The 26,979-nt window shown below is 54.9% G+C and overlaps 1 protein-coding gene across 2 annotated transcripts in view; it reads left to right on the top strand.

Moving 5' to 3' along the window:
- LOC119956466 (sodium-dependent neutral amino acid transporter B(0)AT2-like) overlaps positions 1-26,979 on the top strand; it is a 46,522-nt gene that overhangs the window by 9,941 nt on the left and 9,602 nt on the right. Inside the window, exons 1-9 of one of the 2 annotated variants that reach the window (XM_038783736.1) lie at positions 1,339-1,731; positions 4,414-4,653; positions 11,440-11,597; positions 12,393-12,519; positions 12,680-12,855; positions 13,764-13,874; positions 14,791-15,032; positions 15,362-15,542; positions 16,382-16,583. In XM_038783736.1, the coding sequence (XP_038639664.1) occupies positions 4,467-4,653; positions 11,440-11,597; positions 12,393-12,519; positions 12,680-12,855; positions 13,764-13,874; positions 14,791-15,032; positions 15,362-15,542; positions 16,382-16,583 (1,384 nt within the window). In that variant the 5' untranslated portion in view covers positions 1,339-1,731; positions 4,414-4,466. Of the gene's footprint in view, positions 1-1,338; positions 1,732-4,413; positions 4,654-11,439; positions 11,598-12,392; positions 12,520-12,679; positions 12,856-13,763; positions 13,875-14,790; positions 15,033-15,361; positions 15,543-16,381; positions 16,584-26,979 lie in introns of those variants that run through there. The other variant, XM_038783735.1, reaches the window with a different exon arrangement.

Below are 26,979 nucleotides of genomic sequence, written 5' to 3'. Positions count from 1 at the left end.
TCGGGGAGTCAGCGAGTGTGAGTACAGGTGTTCGAGGGTCTGAGAGTGAGTACAGGTGGGATGGGGGCTCGAGTGTGAGTACAGTTGGGTCGGGGGGCTGACAGTTTGAGCACAGTGGGTCGGGGGCGCTGCGAGTGTGAGTACAGGTGGTTGGGAACTCTGCAAGTGTGAGTACATCTGGGTCGGGGAGGCTGTGAGTGTGAGCAGGAGAATGTTGTTACGTTTGAGTGAGAATGAGAATGTGCACCATATCTGTCTGCGATAGATAGGGGCAGCACGGTAACAGTGGTTAGCACTGTTGCTTCACGGCGCCAGGGTCCCAGGTTCGATTCCCGGCTTGGGTCACTGTCTGTGCGGAGTCTGCACGCTCTCCCCTTGTCTGCGTGGGTTTCCTCCCACAAGTCCAAAGATGTGCAGCTTAGGTTGTTTGGCCATGCTAAAATTGCCCTTAGTGTCTAAAAAGGTTAAGTGGGGGTTACGGGGATAGTGTAGATACCTGGGCTTGAGTAGAGTGCTCTTTGTAAGGGCTGGTGCAGACTCGATGGGCTGAATGGCCTCCTTCTGCACTGTAAATTCGATGATTCTTTGAGATGTCCCGTGTCCCTCAGTCTCTCTCTTTTAAGGAAATAAGTGCATGTTGGCCACTGCCCTCAATCTTTCTCTCTCTAGGGGAGAGATCTGGACACTGGCTTGTCCATCATTCCCTCTGCTTGCTTCCTGGTCCACGCCCTGTCACTGGGGATTGTGGAGCTGAGCTGGAGATAGCTCAATCAAAGCCTTCAACAAAAACAACCTGCATTGTATGGCGCCTTAAATATATTAAAACAATGGGATTATAATGAGAAAATTTGAGTGAGCAGCACAAGGGGATATTATGGCAGATCAACAAAAGCTTAGTCAAAAGTTCAAAGAAGTTTCTTAATTTAAGGAGTTTTTGAAAGGGGGGATGTGAAACAATTCTATGATTGTATAAAAATGAGGTAAAGAGGATTGTGGGGAGATTTCCAGAGCTTCGGGGCCAGACAGCTGACGGCATGGCCAAGAGCAGAGTCGTTATTGAAATGCTCAAGAGGACAATGAGAGGTAGATGATGGTGGAATGGGACTAGGTGTAAGTCAGGCGCTAGAGAAGCTGAGGTTTGGGAGCTGGGAGATTGACCAGGAGATACCTGAGGAAGGAGCAGTGCTCCGAAAGCTAGTGTTTGAAACAAACCTGTTGGACTTTAACCTGGTGTTGTTAGACGTCTTACTAAGGAGATATGGGAATAGTGAAATATCAACACGTGCATGGCTGAGAGCGTCAGTAGCTGAAGGGTTCCGATGACGATGGAATCGGCCGTCTCCTTGCAAATAGGAGGTCGGAAAGCTGACTTTGCAGCCAAAGGTTGTAAAGAAGACACTTCAGTCTGAGACAGTGGCTGCAGGAAGGGGGGTAGCTGGTAGTTAGAGAACTGAGTTTGGAAATTAGACACCAGGACTTGGTCTTCCCATCATTTAGTTGGGAAACCTGACGCTCATCCAGGGCTGGATGTTGGACAAATCAAAGACATAGGAGGGCTCGAGAGAGAGAGAGATAATGGTGCGGTAGAATTAGTGTTGCCAGTCTAAACATGAAAACTGACATTGTGTTGAATGATGTCGTTTATAAGTAGGAGGGGACCTAGGTTGTCCCTTTTTAGGGCAGCGGGTGTACACCAGTGATTACAGAAGCCATTCTCTGGGGGTGAGGCTGGTGAGTACCATGCAGCTGTGGGGACAGTAGTATTGGGAAGGGGCATCCCTGCTCAGTGGGGGCATTATCCACCCTTTTAATCACGTTTCGGTTTGATGTTTCAAATTTCAGCTGTGATTTGTTTCTGTGCCCGACAGTATCCCCTTAAGATGCTGCTCCATTAATTTGCCCTTAGTCTGTTTGATTTATTTTAATTGGTGGAGTTGCCTGTGAGTGACCTCTGCTGGCTGTAGGCTGTAAGACCGGAAGACCATAAGACAAAGGAGCAGAATTAGGCCACTCGGCCCATCGACACTGCTCTGCCATTCAATCATGGCTGATATTTTCTCATCCCCAGTCTCTTGCCCTTTCCCCATAACCCCTGATCCCCTTATTAATCAAGAACCTATCTATCTCTGTTTTAAAGACACTCGGTGATTTGGCCTCCACAGCCTTCTGCGGCAAAGAGTTCCACAGATTCACCACCCTCTGGCTGAAGAAATTCCCCCTCATCTCTGTTTTAAAGGATCGTCCCTTTAGTCTGAGATTGTGTCCTCTGGTTCCAGTTTTTCCTACAAGTGGAAACATCCTCTCCACGTCCACTCTATTCAGGCCCCGCAGTATCCTGTAAGTTTCAATAAGATCCCCCCCCTCATCCTTCTAAACTCCAACGAGTACAGGCCCAGAGTCCTCAACCGTTCCTCATACGACAGGTTCTTCATTCCGGGGATCATTTTTGTGAACCTCCTCTGGACCCTTTCCAAGGCCAGCACATCCTTCCTTAGATACGGGGCCCAAAAGTGCTCACAATAGTTCAAATGGGGTCTGACCAGTGCCTTATACAGCCTCAGAAGTACATCCCTGTTCTTGTATTCTAGCCCTCTTGACATGAATGGTAACATTGCATTTGCCTTCTTAACTGCCGACTGGACCTGCACATTAATCTTCAGAGAATTGTGAACAAGGACTCCCAAGTCCCTTCATGCTTCTGCTTTCCGAAGTATTTCCCCATTTAGAAAATAGTCTACACCTAGATTCCTCCTTCCACTTTTCCACATTGTATTTCATTTACCACTTCATTGCCAACTCTCCTAGTCTGCCCAATCCTTCTGCAGCCCCCTTGCTTACTCAATAGTACCTGTCCCTCTACAGATCTTTGAATTATCTGCAAACTTAGCAACAGTTCCTTCAGTACCTTCTCTCAGATCATTAATGTATATTGTAAAAAGTTGTGGTCCCAGCACAGACCCCTGAGGCACACCACTAGTCACCGGCTGCCATCCTGAAAAAGACCCCTTTATCCCCACTCTCTGCCTTCTGCCAGTCAGCCAATCCTCTATCCATGCCAGGATCTTACCCTGATCACCATGGGCTCTAAACTTATTTAACAGTCTCCTATGCGGCACCTTGTCAAAGGCCTTCTGGAAATCTAAATAAATCACGTCTACTGGTTCTCCTTTGTCTAACTTCCTTGTTACCTCCTCAAAGAACTCTTTTGTCAGACATGACCTCCCTTTGACAAAGCCGTGCTGACTCAGTCCTATTTTACCATGCACTTCCAAGTGCTTCGCGATCTCATCTTTAATAACAGACTCTAAAATCTTACCAATAAATAGTATAGTGTGGCCTCCGGTTAACACTGTTCTGCTGGCCTTGTTGGAAGGAGGTTTTGAAGATGTCAGGCATTTGCTTTGTGGAACAGGGTTTTGACCACATGCACAGGTCTAGCAAAACTGTCAGAGCAGCGATAACTATTGCACATCTCCGTCTGAGTCTGGCGCACAGGCCTGTTAAAATCTGTCTTGCTGGATTGATCTTTGAGAGGCTGCTGCTCCAATCCTGTCAGACACAACATCTTGTGTTTCTCTGAGCCATTCTCTGCCCTCTGGCATTCTTTTTCTCAACATCTCCTTTTCTCTTTTCTGATGAGGCTGTGTCCTTTGGTCCAATGCTGCTGACAGTGTGATAGTGTTCCATAATTCAGCACAACATCCTGATACAGCCACATCCATTAGCTCTGGTCAGTCTGTTTGTGTTTATTTGATAACTGAACCCTGCAGCCTGCATATCTGCTGTTTGCTGGGGGGTCTTCATGTTTTCTGCCATCTCTAGTGTGGTTTTGACAACTTTGACGATACAGTCATGATTTAAATGGTAACAGTGTTTAGCACTGCTGCCTCATAGTACCAGGGACCCGGGTTCGATTTCAGCCTCAGGTCACCGTGCGAAGTCTGCACGTTCTCCCCGTGTCTGCGTGGGTTTCCTCCGGGTGCTCCAGTTTCCTCCCACAGTCCAAAGGTCTGCAGGTTAGGTGGATTGGCCGTGCTAAATTGCCCCTTAGTGTGCAGGGATGTACAGGTTAGGTGGGTTACGGGGATAGGGTTGGAGAGTGGGCTTGGGGAGGGTTCTCTTTCAGAGGGTCAGTGCAGGCTTGATGGGCCGAATGGCCTCCTGCACTGTAGAGATTCTATGTTAGATTCTATGAAATTACTATGCATTTTCATCTCTAAATGTCACTTTGAATCTATTGCCTCATTCAGAACGAACTGCCCTATTGCTGGTGTGGCCTGTCTGAATGCCAGAGAAACATTTGCGATAAGTCTATTGGAAAGAGGATCTGGGACTTGTGGAATTTTCCATTGCTGTAATGAAGCAGTTTAAATGTGGATTTTCCTGATCACATGTTGTATTTCACCTCCTCAGACTCGGCTCCAAGGGCACATCTCCAGTCTACACCTCGTCCATACTCTGCTCTGATGGAAAAGAGCAAAACGGATTCACAGGCTGCTGACGTGAACGAGTCCAGCACGGACCTTGTGCTGGATGGACCTTCCAGACCCGCCTGGGGAAATAAACTCCAATATATCCTCGCCCAGGTGGGATTCTCCGTGGGACTTGGGAACGTCTGGAGATTCCCTTATCTCTGCCACCAGAATGGGGGGGGTAAGCTTCAACATTTTATTGCTCTCGCTTGGTTTATTCCATACTCTTTCTCTGAAAACATTGATTTGCTGGGTGGTCCCGGACCCTCATCAGAATGTCCTCCTGAGTGAGTTTGTGTGGGCTGTTCACCTTTAGAAGGCGTATAGCCTGGTCGTGTACTTAGCTCGCTGGAACCCACACACTCGGCTGTGTAGCAAAGTGATACCCTGGCTAAGCTTAGGCCAGAAACCAAACTTCCCTGGTGCGTGAACAGAGCAACTCATATCAACCCAAACTGTAGGTGCTGACTCTCACTGGGACACAGTTCCTGAAGGCGCTGACTCTCACTGGGACACAGTTCCTGAAGGTGCTGACTCTCACTGGGACACAGTTCCTGAAGGTGCTGACTCTCACTGGGACACAGTTCCTCAAGGCGCTGCCTCTCACTGGGACACAGTTCCTGAAGGTGCTGACTCTCACTGGGACACAGTTCCTGAAGGTGCTGACTCTCACTGGGACACAGTTCCTGGAGATGCTGACTCTCACTGGGGGACAGTTCCTGAAGGTGCTGACTCTCACTGGGACACAGTTCCTGAAGGTGCTGACTCTCACTGGGACACAGTTCCTGAAGGTGCTGACTCTCACTGGGACACAGTTCCTGAAGGTGCTGACTCTCCCTGGGACACAGTTCCTGAAGGTGCTGACTCTCACTGGGGTACAGTTCCTGAAGGTGCTGACTCTCACTGGGACACAGTTCCTGAAGGTGCTGACTCTCACTGGGACACAGTTCCTGAAGGTGCTCACTCTCACTGGGACACAGTTCCTGAAGGTGCTGACTCTCACTGGGACACATTTCCTGAAGATGCTGACTCTCACTGGGGGACAGTTTCTGAAGGTGCTGACTCTCACTGGGACACAGTTCCTGAAGGTGCTGACTCTCACTGGGGGACAGTTCCTGAAGGTGCTGACTCTCACTGGGGGACAGTTCCTGAAGGTGCTGACTCTCACTGGGACACAGTTCCTGAAGGTGCTGACTCTCACTGGGACACAGTTCCTGAAGGTGCTGACTCTCACTGGGGGACAGTTCCTGAAGGTGCTGACTCTCACTAGGACACAGTTCCTGAAGGTGCTGACTCTCACTGGGGGACAGTTCCTGAAGGTGCTGACTCTCACTGGGGGACAGTTCCTGAAGGTGCTGACTCTCACTGGGACACAGTTCCTGAAGGTGCTGACTCTCACTGGGACACAGTTCCTGAAGGTGCTGACTCTCACTGGGACACAGTTCCTGAAGGTGCTGACTCTCACTGGGGGACAGTTCCTGAAGGTGCTGACTCTCACTGGGACACAGTTCCTGAAGGTGCTGACTCCCACTGGGACACAGTTCCTGAAGGTGCTGATTCTCACTGGGACACAGTTCCTGTAGGTGCTGACTCTCACTGGGACACAGTTCCTGAAGGTGCTGACTCTCACTGGGACACAGTTCCTGTAGGTGCTGACTCTCACTAGGACAGAGTTCCTGAAGGTGCTGACTCTCACTGGGACACAGTTCCTGAAGGTGCTGACTCCCACTGGGACACAGTTCCTGAAGGTGCTGATTCTCACTGGGACACAGTTCCTGTAGGTGCTGACTCTCACTGGGACACAGTTCCTGAAGGTGCTGACTCTCACTGGGGGACAGTTCCTGAAGGTGCTGACTCTCACTGGGACACAGTTCCTGAAGGTGCAAACTCTCACAAGGGGACAGTTCCTGAAGGTGCTGACTCTCACTGGGACACAGTTCCTGAAGGTGCTGACTCTCACTGGGACACAGTTCCTGAAGGTGCTGACTCTCACAAGGGGACAGTTCCTGAAGGTGCTGACTCTCACTGGGACACAGTTCCTGAAGGTGCTGACTCTCACTGGGACACAGTTCCTGAAGGTGCTGACTCTCACTGGGGTACAGTTCCTGAAGGTGCTGACTCTCACTGGGACACAGTTCCTGAAGGTGCTGACTCTCACTGGGACACAGTTCCTGAAGGTGCTGATTCTCACTGGGACACCGTTCCTGAAGGTGCTGACTCTCACTGGGACACAGTTCCTGAAGGTGCTGACTCTCACTGGGACACAGTTCCTGAAGGTGCTGACTCTCACTGGGACACAGTTCCTGAAGGTGCTGACTCTCACTGGGGTACAGTTCCTGAAGGTGCTGACTCTCACTGGGGGACAGTTCCTGAAGGTGCTGACTCTCACTGGGATACAGTTCCTGAAGGTGCTGACTCTCACTGGGACACAGTTCCTGAAGGTGCTGATTCTCACTGGGGGACAGTTCCTGAAGATGCTGACTCTCACTGGGACACAGTTCCTGAAGGTGCAGACTCTCACTGGGGTACAGTTCCTGAAGATGCTGACTCTCACTGGGGGTCAGTTCCTGAAGGTGCTGACTCTAACTGGGGGACAGTTCCTGAAGATGCTGACTCTCACTGGGGGACAGTTCCCGAATGTGCTGACTCTCACTGGGACACAGTTCCTGAAGGTGCTGACTCTCACTGGGACACAGTTCCTGAAGGTGCTGACTCTCACTGGGGGACAGTTCCCGAATGTGCTGACTCTCACTGGGACACAGTTCCTGAAGGTGCTGACTCTCACTGGGACACAGTTCCTGAAGATGCTGACTCTCACTGGGGGACAGTTCCTGAAGGTGCTGACTCTCACTGGGACACAGTTCCTGAAGATGCTGACTCTCACTGGGACACAGTTCCTGAAGGTGCTGACTCTCACTGGGGGACAGTTCCTGAAGGTGCTGACTCTCACTGGGGGACAGTTCCTGAAGGTGCTGACTCTCACTGGGACACAGTTTCTGAAGGTGCTGATTCTCACTGGGGGACAGTTCCTGAAGATGCTGACTCTCACTGGGACACAGTTCCTGAAGGTGCTGACTCTCACTTTGGTACAGTTCCTGAAGATGCTGACTCTCACTGGGGGTCAGTTCCTGAAGGTGCTGACTCTAACTGGGACACAGTTCCTGAAGGTGCTGACTCTCACTGGGGGACAGTTCCTGAAGGTGCTGACTCTCACTGGGACACAGTTCCTGAAGGTGCTGACTCTCACTGGGACACAGTTCCTGAAGGTGCTGACTCTCACTGGGGCACAGTTCCTGTAGGTGCTGACTCTCACTGGGACACAGTTCCTGAAGGTGCTGACTCTCACTGGGACACAGTTCCTGAAGGTGCTGACTCTCACTGGGACACAGTTCCTGTAGGTGCTGACTCTCACTGGGATACAGTTCCTGAAGGTGCTGACTCTCACTGGGACACAGTTCCTGAAGGTGCTGACTCTCACTGGGACACAGTTCCTGAAGGTGCTGACTCTCACTGGGACACAGTTCCTGAAGGTGCTGACTCTCACTGGGACACAGTTCCTGAAGGTGCTGACTCTCACTGGGACACAGTTCCTGAAGGTGCTGACTCTCACTGGGTGACAGTTCCTGAAGGTGCTGACTCTCACTGGGACACAGTTCCTGAAGGTGCTGACTCTCACTGGGGGACAGTTCCTGAAGATGCTGACTCTCACTGGGACACAGTTCCTGAAGGTGCTGACTCTCACTGGGACACAGTTCCTGAAGGTGCTGACTCTCACTGGGACACAGTTCCTGAAGGTGCTGATTCTCACTGGGACACAGTTCCTGTAGGTGCTGACTCTCACTGGGACACAGTTCCTGAAGGTGCAAACTCTCACAAGGGGACAGTTCCTGAAGGTGGTGACTCTCACTGGGACACAGTTCCTGAAGGTGCTGACTCTCACAAGGGGACAGTTCCTGAAGGTGCTGACTCTCACTGGGACACAGTTCCTGAAGGTGCTGACTCTCACTGGGGGACAGTTCCTGAAGGTGCTGACTCTCACTGGGGGACAGTTCCTGAAGGTGCTGACTCTCACTGGGACACAGTTCCTGAAGGTGCAAACTCTCACAAGGGGACAGTTCCTGAAGGTGCTGACTCTCACTGGGGGACAGTTCCCGAATGTGCTGACTCTCACTGGGACACAGTTCCTGAAGGTGCTGACTCTCACTGGGGGACAGTTCCCGAATGTGCTGACTCTCACTGGGACACAGTTCCTGAAGGTGCTGACTCTCACTGGGACACAGTTCCCGAAGGTGCTGACTCTCACTGGGGGACAGTTCCCGAATGTGCTGACTCTCACTGGGACACAGTTCCTGAAGGTGCTGACTCTCACTGGGACACAGTTCCTGAAGGTGCTGACTCTCACTGGGGGCCAGTTCCTGAAGGTGCTGACTCTCACTGGGGGCCAGTTCCTGAAGGTGCTGACTCTCACTGGGACACAGTTCCTGAAGGTGCTGACTCTCACTGGGACACAGTTCCTGAAGGTGCTGACTCTCACTGGGAAACAGTTCCTGATGGTGCTGCCTCTCACTGGGACACAGTTCCTGAAGGTGCTGACTCTCACTAGGGTACAGTTCCTGAAGGTGCTGACTCTCACTGGGACACAGTTCCTGAAGGTGCTGACTCTCACTGGGGGACAGTTGCTGAAGGTGCTGACTCTCACTGGGTGACAGTTCCTGAAGGTGCTGACTCTCACTGGGGTACAGTTCCTGAAGATGCTGACTCTCACTGGGGTACAGTTCCTGAAGGTGCTGACTCTCACTGGGACACAGTTCCTGAAGGTGCTGATTCTCACTGGGACAAAGTTCCTGAAGGTGCTGACTCTCACTGGGGGACAGTTCCTGAAGGTGCTGACTCTCACTGGGGGACAGTTCCTCAAGGTGCTGACTCTCACTGGGACACAGTTCCTGAAGGTGCTGATTCTCACTGGGACACAGTTCCTGAAGGTGCTGACTCTCACTGGGACACAGTTCCTGAAGGTGCTGACTCTCACTGGGACACAGTTCCTGAAGGTGCTGATTCTCACTGGGACACAGTTCCTGTAGGTGCTGACTCTCACTGGGACACAGTTCCTGAAGGTGCTGACTCTCACAAGGGGACAGTTCCTGAAGGTGCTGACTCTCACTGGGACACAGTTCCTGAAGGTGCTGACTCTCACAAGGGGACAGTTCCTGAAGGTGCTGACTCTCACTGGGACACAGTTCCTGAAGGTGCTGACTCTCACTGGGGGACAGTTCCTGAAGGTGCTGACTCTCACTGGAACACAGTTCCTGAAGGTGCTGACTCTCACTGGGACACAGTTCCTGAAGGTGCTGACTCTCACTGGGACACAGTTCCTGAAGGTGCTGATTCTCACTGGGACACAGTTCCTGTAGGTGCTGACTCTCACTGGGACACAGTTCCTGAAGGTGCAAACTCTCACAAGGGGACAGTTCCTGAAGGTGCTGACTCTCACTGGGACACAGTTCCTGAAGGTGCTGACTCTCGCAAGGGGACAGTTCTTGAAGGTGCTGACTCTCACTGGGACACAGTTCCTGAAGGTGCTGACTCTCACTGGTACACAGTTCCTGAAGGTGCTGATTCTCACTGGGACACAGTTCCTGTAGGTGCTGACTCTCACTGGGACACAGTTCCTGAAGGTGCAAACTCTCACAAGGGGACAGTTCCTGAAGGTGCTGACTCTCACTTGGGGACAGTTCCCGAATGTGCTGACTCTCACTGGGACACAGTTCCTGAAGGTGCTGACTCTCACTGGGAAACAGTTCCTGAAGGTGCTGACTCTCGCAAGGGGACAGTTCTTGAAGGTGCTGACTCTCACTGGGACACAGTTCCTGAAGGTGCTGACTCTCACTGGTACACAGTTCCTGAAGGTGCTGATTCTCACTGGGACACAGTTCCTGTAGGTGCTGACTCTCACTGGGACACAGTTCCTGAAGGTGCAAACTCTCACAAGGGGACAGTTCCTGAAGGTGCTGACTCTCACTGGGGGACAGTTCCCGAATGTGCTGACTCTCACTGGGACACAGTTCCTGAAGGTGCTGACTCTCACTGGGAAACAGTTCCTGAAGGTGCTGACTCTCACTGGGGGACAGTTCCTGAAGGTGCTGACTCTCACTAGGGTACAGTTCCTGAAGGTGCTGACTCTCACTGGGGCACAGTTCCTGATGGTGCTGACTCTCACTGGGGGACAGTTCCTGAAGGTGCTGACTCTCACTGGGGACAGTTCCTGAAGGTGCTGACTCTCACTGGGGGACAGTTGCTGAAGGTGCTGACTCTCACTTGGGTACAGTTCTTGAAGGTGCTGACTCTCACTGGGGGACAGTTCCTGAAGATGCTGACTCTCACTGGGGGACAGTTCCTGAAGGTGCTGACTCTCACTGGGACACAGTTCCTGAAGATGCTGACTCTCACTGGGACACAGTTCCTGAAGGTGCTGACTCTCACTGGGACACAGTTCCTGAAGGTGCTGACTCTCACTGGGACACAGTTCCTGAAGGTGCTGACTCTCACTGGGGGACAGTTCCTGAAGGTGCTGACTCTCACTGGGGGCAATTGCCAGTTTATTAGCTGCAAAGTAATAATTGTATAGATCCTGAGTTATCCTTGACCTGTCAGAGCTGGAGTTTATTGGGATATCAGGAGACATATCAACTGTCCCATTATTCAGTTGGATTGTTCACTGATTACCTGTTTCTTCATGTACCTGTCTGAATTCCATAATCTTGAGTCGGAAGAGCTGGAGCAGAGTTCCCGATTTCTACTCCCTTTCCCGGAAGATGTGCTTCCTGACCTCATTGACCAACCTAGCTCTAATTTCTGACCCCTTTATCCAGGTCCCCTTCTCTCCCCAACTTCCAACTCAGGAAATAGTTTCTCTTAATCTGTAACTGTCAAATCCTGGAATAAATTGTCCATTATGTTGCTGTTCTAGGTGCTTTTCTTTTTCTTTATTTAATCCTGTTGGTGGTGATGGGAATCCCGCTCTTCTTCCTGGAGTTGGCAGCTGGACAAAGTATCCGACAGGGCAGTATCGGAGTTTGGAAACACATCAATCCACGGCTTTCTGGAATTGGATTTGCCAGCTGTCTGGTGGGTGCCAAGATTTGTTGGAGAGGGCAGCACGGTGGCCTAGTGGTTAGCACAACCGCCTCACGGCGTCGAGGTCCCGGGTTCGATCCCGGCTCTGGGTCACTGTCCGTGTGGAGTTTGCACATTCTCCCCGTGTCTGCGTGGGTTTCGTCCCCACAACCTAAAAATGTGCAGAGTAGGTGGATTGGCCACGCTAAATTGCCCCTTAATTGGAAAAAATAATTGGGCAATCTAAATTTATTTAAAAAAAAGATTCGTTGGAGGATTGTGGCGAGTGTGGATGAGAGAGGATGAGGGGGTGGGGTAGGGGAGTGGGTGGGGGCATGTCGTGTGGAAGCGGCACAGTGGTTAGCACTGATGCCTCATAGCACCAGGGACCGGGTTCAACTCCGGCCTCAGACGACTGTCTGTGCAGAGTCTGCACGTTCTCCCCGTGTGTGCGTGGGTTTCCTCCGGGTGCTCCGGTTTCCTCCCACAGTCCAAAGATGTGCCGATTAGGTAGATTGGTCGTGATCACTGTGGGGATGGGGTGTGGGAATGGGCCTGGCCCGGGGGTGGGGAGAAAGAGAGAGAGAGAGAGAAGAGTGAAGGGTGTGGCAGGACGAAGTGGGTATGGGATGGGTGGGGTGTGTTGGGGGGGGGTGGGGGGGGGGAGACATTGCGGGGTGGGGACTGTGGGGTGGCTCTCGCTGTGGGTGGGGGGCTTACAGAGTGGATTCTCTTATATTTGTCTGAGGTTTTAAGTCTGTGTGTTCACATTGAGGTCACTGATGTTGCTGTTTCTGGTTTCTGTAGGTCTGTTCCCTTGTCTCGCTCTATTACAATGTCATCATCAGCTGGAGTCTCTTTTACTTTGGTCACTCCTTCCAATATCCACTGCCCTGGCAATCGTGTCCCTCTTTGTCCAACGAAACAACAGAAGGTAGGGAGAGACTCCCTTACAGTCAATCTTCCCCAATCATGACATTTCCTCTCCACCCCCCCCCTCCACCCACACCAACTTCTCTTGCAAACCAACCCCTTCCCCATATACCTCCTGTTGGTATTGGCCAATGTTCTGATCTATTCTCTGTCTCTGCCAGTCACCGAGTGCCTGGAGAGTTCCGCCACCACCTACTTCTGGTACCGTGAAGCCTTGAACATCACCAACTCTATCAGTGAGAGCGGGGGACTGGATCCCACCATGACTGGCTGCCTACTCGCTGCCTGGGTGATGGTTTGCCTCGCCATGATCAAAGGGATCAAATCCTCAGGGAAGGTAATGGATGAACCCCACAACTTCAATACTTCCTCTTTCACAGCTGGTGACAAGTGGGCTCTCGGCGGACGGGGCTCCCTGTCTGTGTGTAAGTCCCAGCCACTAAGGGATCTATCTCATTGTCCCTTTGACAGTGCTTCGGTAGCTAGACGGTTGGGTTGTTAGTCTGCAGAGTTCCCTTCCCCAGAAAACAGCGGAGGCATTGAATTTACTCAAGGCAGATTTAGACAGATCTTTGATCGACAAGAGGTTCTGGGAGGTGGACAGGAAAGTGAACTTCAGGTCACGGCCAGATCAGCCCGCATCTTATTGAATGGAGTAGCAGGTTCGAAGGGCCGAGTGGCATGCTCTGTGCTACATTCTCCAAATTGTGGTTCAGAGAGAGGATGAAATGCAGTGCGGAAAACTAAAGGTTAAAGGAAAGAATGTGAAGTCTGGAGGAGGTCACAGAAGTAGAATGTAGCAAGACTTGAATAAAAGAACACATATCGAATTGAATGTCGGGGCACAGTGCCAGCCAAGGGGACAGGTGAGGTTTATTGCAGGGCAGGATAGGAGCAGCTTCATGTGGGACACAGTAGAGTTTATCGTGTGGAGTTAGAAATGGACTGAGAGACTGGAGCTGACACAGGAGGGATCTGAGAGTGGAGATGCTCAGGAGAGAATGGACAGTGCAGGAGTGACACAAAGTGGCCACGATGCTGGAGGGAATATGGGGTTTGAAATACAGATGAACAAGGTGAGCCTGGGATGGGGGTGATGACCCATTGGAATGAAGGGATTCTGGGATGCGCTGAATGGACTCTGCGTCTTCACTAAAATGTTTCTCACTTGCAAAGGATTTCTGAAGATAAACACATTGCACTATCAGAGTGAGGGTAACACCCGTGCCATTATTTATCCTGCAGGTTATGTACTTCAGCTCCATCTTCCCGTACGTGGTACTTTTCTGTTTCCTCATTCGAGGCCTCCTTCTAGAAGGTGCTTGGGATGGAATTCGCTACATGTTCATACCCAAGGTAAAGGGGGAAAAGGACGGGGTTTCACTCCGAGATACTGACTGAGGGAGGGGCTTTGCTCGGTGTCTTGGGGGGGTCTTCGCTGGGTGTGTAGTGGGGGTGAGGGGTGCTGGGGGGGCTCAGTGACTGAGGGAGGGGTTTGCTGGGTGTGTAGTGGGGGTGAAGGGTGCTGGGGGGGCTCAGTGACTGAGGGAGGGGTTTGCTGGGTGTGTGGTGGGGGTGAGGGGTGCTGGGGGGGCTATGTTCAGTGACTGAGGGAGGGGTTTGCTGGGTGTGGTGGGGGTGAGGGGTGCTGGGGGGGGGCTCAGTGACAGAGGGAGGGGTTTGCTCGGTGTGTGGTGGGGGTGAGGGGTGCTGGGGGGGGCTCAGTGACAGAGGGAGGGGTTTGCTCGGTGTGTAGTGAGGGGTGCTGGGGGGGCTATGCTCAGTGACTGAGGGAGGGGTTTGCTCGGTGTGTGGTGGGGGTGAGGGGTGCTGGGGGGGCTATGCTCAGTGACTGAGGGAGGGGTTTGCTGGGTGTGGTGGGGGTGAGGGGTGCTGGGGGGGCTCAGTGACTGAGGGAGGGGTTTGCTCGGTGTGGTGGGGGTGAGGGGTGCTGGGGGGGCTATGTTCAGTGACAGAGGGAGGGGTTTGCTGGGTGTGTGGTGGGGGTGAGGGGTGCTGGGGGGGCTATGTTCAGTGACAGAGGGAGGGGTTTGCTCGGTGTGTGGTGGGGGTGAGGGGTGCTGGGGGGCTCAGTGACTGAGGGTGTCTGACCCAGGTGACGCTGGTTCCCTGGGAAACTGGCTGAGTGGTCCACAGATAATGGAAGCTATAGATTACTGGCCGATGCTGTCTTCACAGGGAAAGACATAATTAGGGTAAAATCCTGACTCTACTTTCTGTCCCTATTTAAGTTTGTTTGCATGTTTTTCAGCTTGAGATCCTGGTTGACACCCAAGTATGGCGACAAGCTGCTACCCAAGTGTTCTTTGCCCTCGGCCTGGGCTTTGGGAGTGTCATTGCTTATTCCAGCTACAATAGCCGCACCAATAATTGCCACTTTGATGCTTTCCTCGTCTCCATCATCAACTTCCTGACATCTGTGTTTGCCACGTTGGTTGTTTTTGCAGTGTTGGGATTCCGAGCTAATGTACTGACCCGGAAATGTGTGCAAAGGTTTGGCACGTGATTACTTTCAGTGATAGAGAGAAAGCTGAACAATGTCACCTCCTTTGGAAAATGTTATTCTGCTAAAAAGCTGTTAACTAGGGGCCTTAAACAGCGATTATATAGATTTCTAAAGCATTATGAAAGGATTATAAACCGTTTTCTTATTAAAAGATTTTAAAGTGTAAGTGATGTTTTCAGTTTAACAATTAGAACCTTTCAGACTCTGCACCACACTGAGGTTGTTGGGAGTTGATTTCAGAGGGTGTTTGGGGTTTTTATGCTGTGTAGTTATTGATTAGTAGATTATTATTGACTTGTTGATTGCTATGTTTCAGGAACAGCCTCAAAGTGATTGACATGATTGACAATGGAGTTTTAAACGCAAGTTTAATTCCAGAATCTCTCAACTTTTCAATTGTGTCGAACAAGCAATACAGAGAATGGTTTGACTCGGCGAGGTCAGAATTAATCCCTTATCATATCCAGCAATGCCAACTCGAACAAGAAATGCAAAAGGTAATCTGCTCCTGCTAGTTTATCAAACTGGAATTCGATACAATGGGAATGAATAGGAAAGGGTTCAGCCCTTTGGGATTGTGTACAGTGGGGGTGAATGGGGAAAGGGTTTGATCCATTGGGATTGTGTACAGTGGGGGTGAATGGGGAAAGGGTTTGATCCATTGGGATTGTGTACAGTGGGAGTGAATGGGAAAGGGTTTGGTCCATTGGGATTCAGGACAGTAAGAGTGAATGGGAAAGGGTTTGATCCATTGGGATGGTGTACAGTGGGGGTGAATGGGAAAGGGTTTGGTCCATTGGGATTCAGGACAGTAAGAGTGAATGGGAAAGGGTTTGATCCATTGGGATGGTGTACAGTGGGGGTGAATGGGAAACGGTTTGGTCCATTGGGATTGTGTACAGTGGGAGTGAATGGGAAAGGGTTTGATCCATTGGGATTGTGTACAGTGGGGGTGAATGGGGAAAGGGTTTGATCCATTGGGATGGTGTACAGTGGGAGTGAATGGGAAAGGGTTTGGTCCATTGGGATTCAGGACAGTAAGAGTGAATGGGAAAGGGTTTGATCCATTGGGATGGTGTACAGTGGGAGTGAATGGGAAAGGGTTTGATCCATTGGGATTGTGTACAGTGGGAGTGAATGGGAAAGGGTTTGATCCATTGGGATAGTGTACAGTGAGAGTGAATGGGAAAGGGTTTGATCCATTGGGATTCTGTACAAGAGAGCGGGTTGAATGAAGAGATGTTTTGTTACTATCAGAGCCCTAATTGATTTTGCCTGAAAACACGATGCTGTTTGATGATGTTGGACTAAAGTGTTGATTGTATCTCTGACCCAGGGTGTTGAGGGTACAGGCCTCGCATTCATCGCTTTCACAGAAGCCATCACACACTTCCCGGCCTCACCATTTTGGTCTATCCTGTTTTTTCTGATGCTGCTGAACTTGGGGATGAGCACAATGTTTGGGAATATGCAAGGAATTCTCACTCCTCTCCTTGACAACTTCCCCTCTCTATCGAGAAGGAAGTCCATTTTCACAGGTAATATGCACTGGAGTGATTGAATCAAGACTGGTAGTGGCTGAATGATTGTTTGTCAAGTACCCAGAGACTGATGTTGAAAACTGTGGATCTGAAAACCCCGTCACCATTTCAATTTGGCTTCCTTGTCCTTCCTCAGCTGAGATGATTGTCCGTCCTCCCCCAATGCCTCTCCAATATTGTTCCACTTGGTGAAATGCCCTCACCAACTTCCATTCATACCATTGGCTTCTACTGCTCATGCATCGAACCTTCCAGGCATCCGAACCATCTGTCCTGGACCCCCTCCCATTACTACATTCGGCCCCTCGGTGGCATCATCCAAAAACAGATCCTCGTACTGCCTCGACCCTCACTCTGCCCCTCGATCCTCACTCTGCCCCTCGATCCTCACACTGTCCCTCGATCCTCACTCTGCCCCTCGATCCTCACTCTTCCCCTCGATCCTCACTTCCCCTCGATCCTCACTCTGCCCCTCGATCCTCACTCTGCCCCTCGATCCTCACTCTGCCCCTCGATCCTCACTCTGCCCCTCGATCCTCACTCTGCCCCTCGATCCTCACTCTTCCCCTCGATCCTCACTCTGCCCCTCGATCCTCACTCTGCCCCTCGACCCTCACTCTGCCCCTCGATCCTCACTCTGCCCCTCCATCCTCACTCTGCCCCTCCATCCTCACTCTGCCCCTCCATCCTCACTCTGCCCCTCCATCCTCACTCTGTCCCTCGACCCTCACTCTGCCCCTCGATCCTCACTCTGCCCCTCGATCCTCACACTGTCCCTCGACCCTCACTCTGTCCCTCGATCCTCACTCTGTCCCTCGATCCTCACTCGTCCCCTCGATCCTCACTCTGCCCCTCGATCCTCACTCTGCCCCTCGATCCTCACTCTGCCCCATGATCCTCACTCTGCCCCTCGATCCTCACTCTGCCCCTCGATCCTCACTCTGCCCCTCGATCCTCACTCTTCCCCTCGATCCTCACTCTGCCCCTCGATCCTCACTCTGCCCCTCGATCCTCACTCTGCCCCTCGATCCTCACTCTGCCCCTCGATCCTCACTCTGCCCCTCGATCCTCACTCTGCCCCTCGATCCTCACTCTGCCCCTCGATCCTCACTCTGCCCCTCGATCCTCACTCTGCCCCTCGATCCTCACTCTGCCCCTCGATCCTCACTCTGCCCCTCGATCCTCACTCTGCCCCTCGATCCTCACTCTGCCCCTCGATCCTCACTCTGCCCCTCGATCCTCACTCTGCCCCTCGATCCTCACTCTGTCCCTCGATCCTCACTCTGCCCTCGATCCTCACTCTTCCCCTCGATCCTCACTCTGCCCCTCGATCCTCACTCTGCCCCACGATACTGACTCTGCCCCTCGATCCTCACTCTTCCCCTCGATCCTCACTCTGCCCCTCGATCCTCACTCTTCCCCTCGATCCTCACTCTTCCCCTCCATCCTCACTCTTCCCCTCGATCCTCACTCTGCCCCTCGATCCTCACTCTGCCCCTCGATCCTCACTCTGCCCCTCGATCCTCACTCTGCCCCTCGATCCTCACTCTGCCCCTCGATCCTCACTCTGCCCCTCGATCCTCACTCTGCCCCTCGATCCTCACTCTGCCCCTCGATCCTCACTCTGCCGCTCCATCCTCATTCTGTCGCTCCATCCTCACTCTGTCCCTCGACCCTCACAGTCCCTCCATCCTCACTCTGTCCCTCGACCCTCACACTGTCCCTCGACCCTCACACTGTCCCTCGACCCTCATTCTGTCTCTCCATCCTCACTCTGCCCCTTCATCCTCACTCTGTCCCTCCATCCTCACTCTGCCCCTCGATCCTCACTCTGCCCCATGATCCTCACTCTGCCCCTCGATCCTCACTCTTCCCCTCGATCCTCACTCTTCCCCTCGATCCTCACTCTTCCCCTCGATCCTCACTCTGCCCCTCGATCCTCACTCTGCCCCTCGATCCTCACTCTTCCCCTCGATCCTCACTCTGCCCCTCGATCCTCACTCTGCCCCTCGACCCTCACTCTGCCCCTCCATCCTCACACTCTCCCTCCATCCTCACTCTGCCCCTCCATCCTCACTCTGCCCCTCCATCCTCACTCTGCCCCTCCATCCTCACTCTGCCCCTCCATCCTCACTCTGCCCCTCCATCCTCACTCTGTCCCTCGATCCTCACTCTGTCCCTCGATCCTCACTCTGCCCCTCGATCCTCACTCTGCCCCTCGATCCTCACACTGTCCCTCGACCCTCACTCTGTCCCTCGATCCTCACTCTGTCCCTCGATCCTCACTCTGTCCCTCGATCCTCACTCGTCCCCTCGATCCTCACTCTGCCCCTCGATCCTCACTCTGCCCCACGATCCTCACTCTGCCCCTCGATCCTCACTCTGCCCCTCGATCCTCACTCTGCCCCTCGATCCTCACTCTTCCCCTCGATCCTCACTCTTCCCCTCGATCCTCACTCTTCCCCTCGATCCTCACTCTGCCCCTCGATCCTCACTCTGCCCCTCGATCCTCACTCTGCCCCTCGATCCTCACTCTGCCCCTCGATCCTCACTCTGCCCCTCGATCCTCACTCTGCCCCTCGATCCTCACTCTGCCCCTCGATCCTCACTCTGCCCCTCGATCCTCACTCTGCCCCTCGATCCTCACTCTGCTCCTCGATCCTCACTCTGCCCCTCGATCCTCACTCTGCCCCTCGATCCTCACTCTGCCCCTCGATCCTCACTCTGTCCCTCGATCCTCACTCTGCCCCTCGATCCTCACTCTTCCCCTCGATCCTCACTCTGTCCCTCGATCCTCACTCTGCCCCTCGATCCTCACTCTGCCCCACGATCCTCACTCTGCCCCTCGATCCTCACTCTTCCCCTCGATCCTCACTCTGCCCCTCGATCCTCACTCTGCCCCTCGATCCTCACTCTTCCCCTCGATCCTCACTCTTCCCCTCGATCCTCACTCTTCCCCTCGATCCTCACTCTGCCCCTCGATCCTCACTCTGCCCCTCGATCCTCACTCTGCCCCTCGATCCTCACTCTGCCCCTCGATCCTCACTCTGCCCCTCCATCCTCATTCTGTCGCTCCATCCTCACTCTGTCCCTCGACCCTCACTCTGCCCCTCGACCCTCACACTGTCCCTCGACCCTCACACTGTCCCTCGACCCTCACTCTGTCTCTCCATCCTCACTCTGTCCCTCCATCCTCACTCTGCCCCTCCATCCTCACTCTGTCCCTCGATCCTCACTCTGCCCCTCGATCCTCACTCTGCCCCTCGATCCTCACACTGTCCCTCGACCCTCACTCTGTCCCTCGATCCTCACTCTGTCCCTCGATCCTCACTCTGTCCCTCGATCCTCACTCTGTCCCTCGATCCTCACTCGTCCCCTCGATCCTCACTCTGCCCCTCGATCCTCACTCTGCCCCACGATCCTCACTCTGCCCCTCGATCCTCACTCTGCCCCTCGATCCTCACTCTGCCCCTCGATCCTCACTCTGCCCCTCGATCCTCACTCTGCCCCTCGATCCTCACTCTTCCCCTCGATCCTCACTCTGCCCCTCGATCCTCACTCTGCCCCTCGACCCTCACTCTGCCCCTCGATCCTCACACTCTCCCTCCATCCTCACTCTGCCCCTCCATCCTCACTCTGCCCCTCCATCCTCACTCTGCCCCTCCATCCTCACTCTGTCCCTCGACCCTCACTCTGCCCCTCGATCCTCACTCTGCCCCTCGATCCTCACACTGTCCCTCGACCCTCACTCTGTCCCTCGATCCTCACTCTGTCCCTCGATCCTCACTCTGTCCCTCGATCCTCACTCTGTCCCTCGATCCTCACTCGTCCCCTCGATCCTCACTCTGCCCCTCGATCCTCACTCTGCCCCTCGATCCTCACTCTGCCCCATGATCCTCACTCTGCCCCTCGATCCTCACTCTGCCCCTCGATCCTCACTCTTCCCCTCGATCCTCACTCTGCCCCTCGATCCTCACTCTGCCCCTCGATCCTCACTCTGCCCCTCGATCCTCACTCTGCCCCTCGATCCTCACTCTGCCCCTCGATCCTCACTCTGCCCCTCGATCCTCACTCTGCCCCTCGATCCTCACTCTGCCCCTCGATCCTCACTCTGCCCCTCGATCCTCACTCTGCCCCTCGATCCTCACTCTGCCCCTCGATCCTCACTCTGCCCCTCGATCCTCACTCTGCCCCTCGATCCTCACTCTTCCCCTCGATCCTCACTCTGCCCCTCGATCCTCACTCTGCCCCACGATCCTCACTCTGCCCCTCGATCCTCACTCTTCCCCTCGATCCTCACTCTGCCCCTCGATCCTCACTCTTCCCCTCGATCCTCACTCTTCCCCTCGATCCTCACTCTTCCCCTCGATCCTCACTCTGCCCCTCGATCCTCACTCTGCCCCTCGATCCTCACTCTGCCCCTCGATCCTCACTCTTCCCCTCGATCCTCACTCTGCCCCTCGATCCTCACTCTGCCCCTCGATCCTCACTCTGCCGCTCCATCCTCATTCTGTCGCTCGATCCTCACTCTGCCCCTCGATCCTCACTCTGCCCCTCCATCCTCACTCTGTCGCTCCATCCTCACTCTGTCCCTCGACCCTCACTCTGCCCCTCGACCCTCACACTGTCCCTCGACCCTCACACTGTCCCTCGACCCTCACTCTGTCCCTCCATCCTCACTCTGTCCCTCCATCCTCACTCTGCCCCTCCATCCTCACTCTGTCCCTCGATCCTCACTCTGCCCCTCGATCCTCACTCTGCCCCTCGATCCTCACACTGTCCCTCGACCCTCACTCTGTCCCTCGATCCTCACTCTGTCCCTCGATCCTCACTCTGTCCCTCGATCCTCACTCTGTCCCTCGATCCTCACTCGTCCCCTCGATCCTCACTCTGCCCCTCGATCCTCACTCTGCCCCTCGATCCTCACTCTGCCCCACGATCCTCACTCTGCCCCTCGATCCTCACTCTGCCCCTCGATCCTCACTCTGCCCCTCGATCCTCACTCTTCCCCTCGATCCTCACTCTTCCCCTCGATCCTCACTCTTCCCCTCGATCCTCACTCTTCCCCTCGATCCTCACTCTTCCCCTCGATCCTCACTCTTCCCCTCGATCCTCACTCTTCCCCTCGATCCTCACTCTTCCCCTCGATCCTCACTCTTCCCCTCGATCCTCACTCTGCCCCTCGATCCTCACTCTGCCCCTCGATCCTCACTCTGCCCCTCGATCCTCACTCTGCCCCTCGATCCTCACTCTGCCCCTCGATCCTCACTCTGCCCCTCGATCCTCACTCTGCCCCTCGATCCTCACTCTGCCCCTCCATCCTCACTCTGCCCCTCCATCCTCACTCTGCCCCTCGATCCTCACTCTGCCCCTCGATCCTCACTCTGCCCCTCGATCCTCACTCTGCCCCTCGATCCTCACTCTGCCCCTCGATCCTCACTCTGCCCCTCGATCCTCACTCTGCCCCTCGATCCTCACTCTGTCCCTCGATCCTCACTCTGCCCCTCGATCCTCACTCTTCCCCTCGATCCTCACTCTGCCCCTCGATCCTCACTCTGCCCCTCGATCCTCACTCTGCCCCACGATCCTCACTCTGCCCCTCGATCCTCACTCTGCCCCTCGATCCTCACTCTGCCCCTCGATCCTCACTCTGCCCCTCGATCCTCACTCTGCCCCTCGATCCTCACTCTTCCCCTCGATCCTCACTCTTCCCCTCGATCCTCACTCTGCCCCTCGATCCTCACTCTGCCCCTCGATCCTCACTCTGCCCCTCGATCCTCACTCTGCCCCTCGATCCTCACTCTGCCCCTCGATCCTCATTCTGTCGCTCCATCCTCATTCTGTCGCTCCAACCTCACTCTGTCCCTCGACCCTCACTCTGTCCCTCGACCCTCACACTGTCCCTCGACCCTCACACTGTCCCTCGACCCTCACTCTGTCTCTCCATCCTCACTCTGTCCCTCCATCCTCACTCTGTCCCTCCATCCTCACTCTGTCCCTCCATCCTCACTCTGTCCCTCCATCCTCACTCTGCCCCTCCATCCTCACTCTGCCCCTCCACCCTCACTCTGCCCCTCCACCCTCACTCTGTCGCTCCACCCTCACTCTGTCCCTCGACCCTCACACTGTCCCTCGACCCTCACTCTGTCCCTCGATCCTCACTCTGTCCCTCGATCCTCACTCTGTCCCTCGATCCTCACTCTGTCCCTCGTTCCTCACTCTGCCCCTCGATCCTCACTCTGTCCCTCCATCCTCACTCTGCCCCTCCATCCTCACTCTGCCCCTCCATCCTCACTCTGCCCCTCCACCCTCACTCTGCCCCTCCACCCTCACTCTGTCGCTCCACCCTCACTCTGTCCCTCGACCCTCACACTGTCCCTCGACCCTCACTCTGTCCCTCGATCCTCACTCTGCCCCTCGATCCTCACTCTGCCCCTCGATCCTCACTCTTCCCCTCGATCCTCACTCTTCCCCTCGATCCTCACTCTGCCCCTCGATCCTCACTCTGCCCCTCGATCCTCACTCTGCCGCTCCATCCTCATTCTGTCGCTCCATCCTCACTCTGTCCCTCGACCCTCACAGTCCCTCCATCCTCACTCTGTCCCTCTACCCTCACACTGTCCCTCGACCCTCACACTGTCCCTCGACCCTCATTCTGTCTCTCCATCCTCACTCTGCCCCTTCATCCTCACTCTGTCCCTCCATCCTCACTCTGCCCCTCGATCCTCACTCTGCCCCTCGATCCTCACTCTGCCCCATGATCCTCACTCTGCCCCTCGATCCTCACTCTTCCCCTCGATCCTCACTCTTCCCCTCGATCCTCACTCTGCCCCTCGATCCTCACTCTGCCCCTCGATCCTCACTCTGCCCCTCGATCCTCACTCTGCCCCTCGATCCTCACTCTGCCCCTCGATCCTCACTCTGCCCCTCGATCCTCACTCTGCCCCTCGATCCTCACTCTGCCCCTCGATCCTCACTCTGCCCCTCGATCCTCACTCTTCCCCTCGATCCTCACTCTGCCCCTCGATCCTCACTCTGCCCCACGATCCTCACTCTGCCCCTCGATCCTCACTCTTCCCCTCGATCCTCACTCTGCCCCTCGATCCTCACTCTTCCCCTCGATCCTCACTCTTCCCCTCGATCCTCACTCTTCCCCTCGATCCTCACTCTGCCCCTCGATCCTCACTCTGCCCCTCGATCCTCACTCTGCCCCTCGATCCTCACTCTTCCCCTCGATCCTCACTCTGCCCCTCGATCCTCACTCTGCCCCTCGATCCTCACTCTGCCGCTCCATCCTCATTCTGTCGCTCGATCCTCACTCTGCCCCTCGATCCTCACTCTGCCCCTCCATCCTCACTCTGTCCCTCCATCCTCACTCTGTCCCTCGACCCTCACTCTGCCCCTCGACCCTCACACTGTCCCTCGACCCTCACACTGTCCCTCGACCCTCACTCTGTCCCTCCATCCTCACTCTGTCCCTCCATCCTCACTCTGCCCCTCCATCCTCACTCTGTCCCTCGATCCTCACTCTGCCCCTCGATCCTCACTCTGCCCCTCGATCCTCACACTGTCCCTCGACCCTCACTCTGTCCCTCGATCCTCACTCTGTCCCTCGATCCTCACTCTGTCCCTCGATCCTCACTCTGCCCCTCGATCCTCACTCTTCCCCTCGATCCTCACTCTGCCCCTCGATCCTCACTCTGCCCCTCGATCCTCACTCTGCCCCTCGATCCTCACTCTGCCCCTCGATCCTCACTCTGCCCCTCGATCCTCACTCTGCCCCTCGATCCTCACTCTTCCCCTCGATCCTCACTCTTCCCCTCGATCCTCACTCTTCCCCTCGATCCTCACTCTTCCCCTCGATCCTCACTCTTCCCCTCGATCCTCACTCTTCCCCTCGATCCTCACTCTTCCCCTCGATCCTCACTCTTCCCCTCGATCCTCACTCTTCCCCTCGATCCTCACTCTGCCCCTCGATCCTCACTCTGCCCCTCGATCCTCACTCTGCCCCTCGATCCTCACTCTGCCCCTCGATCCTCACTCTGCCCCTCGATCCTCACTCTGCCCCTCGATCCTCACTCTGCCCCTCGATCCTCACTCTGCCCCTCCATCCTCACTCTGCCCCTCCATCCTCACTCTGCCCCTCGATCCTCACTCTGCCCCTCGATCCTCACTCTGCCCCTCGATCCTCACTCTGCCCCTCGATCCTCACTCTGCCCCTCGATCCTCACTCTGCCCCTCGATCCTCACTCTGCCCCTCGATCCTCACTCTGTCCCTCGATCCTCACTCTGCCCCTCGATCCTCACTCTTCCCCTCGATCCTCACTCTGCCCCTCGATCCTCACTCTGCCCCTCGATCCTCACTCTGCCCCTCGATCCTCACTCTGCCCCTCGATCCTCACTCTTCCCCTCGATCCTCACTCTGCCCCTCGATCCTCACTCTGCCCCTCGATCCTCACTCTGCCCCTCGATCCTCACTCTTCCCCTCGATCCTCACTCTTCCCCTCGATCCTCACTCTGCCCCTCGATCCTCACTCTGCCCCTCGATCCTCACTCTGCCCCTCGATCCTCACTCTGCCCCTCGATCCTCACTCTGCCCCTCGATCCTCATTCTGTCGCTCCATCCTCATTCTGTCGCTCCAACCTCACTCTGTCCCTCGACCCTCACTCTGTCCCTCGACCCTCACACTGTCCCTCGACCCTCACACTGTCCCTCGACCCTCACTCTGTCTCTCCATCCTCACTCTGTCCCTCCATCCTCACTCTGTCCCTCCATCCTCACTCTGTCCCTCCATCCTCACTCTGTCCCTCCATCCTCACTCTGCCCCTCCATCCTCACTCTGCCCCTCCACCCTCACTCTGCCCCTCCACCCTCACTCTGTCGCTCCACCCTCACTCTGTCCCTCGACCCTCACTCTGTCCCTCGACCCTCACTCTGTCCCTCGATCCTCACTCTGTCCCTCGATCCTCACTCTGTCCCTCGATCCTCACTCTGTCCCTCGTTCCTCACTCTGCCCCTCGATCCTCACTCTGTCCCTCCATCCTCACTCTGTCCCTCCATCCTCACTCTGCCCCTCCATCCTCACTCTGCCCCTCCACCCTCACTCTGCCCCTCCACCCTCACTCTGTCGCTCCACCCTCACTCTGTCCCTCGACCCTCACACTGTCCCTCGACCCTCACTCTGTCCCTCGATCCTCACTCTGCCCCTCGATCCTCACTCTGCCCCTCGATCCTCACTCTTCCCCTCGATCCTCACTCTTCCCCTCGATCCTCACTCTGCCCCTCGATCCTCACTCTGCCCCTCGATCCTCACTCTGCCGCTCCATCCTCATTCTGTCGCTCCATCCTCACTCTGTCCCTCGACCCTCACAGTCCCTCCATCCTCACTCTGTCCCTCTACCCTCACACTGTCCCTCGACCCTCACACTGTCCCTCGACCCTCATTCTGTCTCTCCATCCTCACTCTGCCCCTTCATCCTCACTCTGTCCCTCCATCCTCACTCTGCCCCTCGATCCTCACTCTGCCCCTCGATCCTCACTCTGCCCCATGATCCTCACTCTGCCCCTCGATCCTCACTCTTCCCCTCGATCCTCACTCTTCCCCTCGATCCTCACTCTTCCCCTCGATCCTCACTCTTCCCCTCGATCCTCACTCTTCCCCTCGATCCTCACTCTGCCCCTCGATCCTCACTCTGCCCCTCGATCCTCACTCTTCCCCTCGATCCTCACTCTGCCCCTCGATCCTCACTCTGCCCCTCGACCCTCACTCTGCCCCTCGATCCTCACACTCTCCCTCCATCCTCACTCTGCCCCTCCATCCTCACTCTGCCCCTCCATCCTCACTCTGCCCCTCCATCCTCACTCTGCCCCTCCATCCTCACTCTGCCCCTCCATCCTCACTCTGCCCCTCCATCCTCACTCTGTCCCTCGATCCTCACTCTGTCCCTCGATCCTCACTCTGCCCCTCGATCCTCACTCTGCCCCTCGATCCTCACACTGTCCCTCGACCCTCACTCTGTCCCTCGATCCTCACTCTGTCCCTCGATCCTCACTCTGTCCCTCAATCCTCACTCTGTCCCCTCGAACCTCACTCTGCCCCTCGATCCTCACTCTGCCCCACGATCCTCACTCTGCCCCTCGATCCTCACTCTGCCCCTCGATCCTCACTCTGCCCCTCGATCCTCACTCTTCCCCTCGATCCTCACTCTTCCCCTCGATCCTCACTCTTCCCCTCGATCCTCACTCTGCCCCTCGATCCTCACTCTGCCCCTCGATCCTCACTCTGCCCCTCGATCCTCACTCTGCCCCTCGATCCTCACTCTGCCCCTCGATCCTCACTCTGCCCCTCGATCCTCACTCTGCCCCTCGATCCTCACTCTGCCCCTCGATCCT

Source organism: Scyliorhinus canicula, chromosome 23, assembly GCF_902713615.1.
Source record: "Scyliorhinus canicula chromosome 23, sScyCan1.1, whole genome shotgun sequence".
In the NCBI taxonomy this organism is placed as follows: domain Eukaryota; kingdom Metazoa; phylum Chordata; class Chondrichthyes; order Carcharhiniformes; family Scyliorhinidae; genus Scyliorhinus; species Scyliorhinus canicula.
Note: the sequence above shows the minus strand (reverse complement) of the source record. Positions and strands in the feature narration are given on the sequence as shown.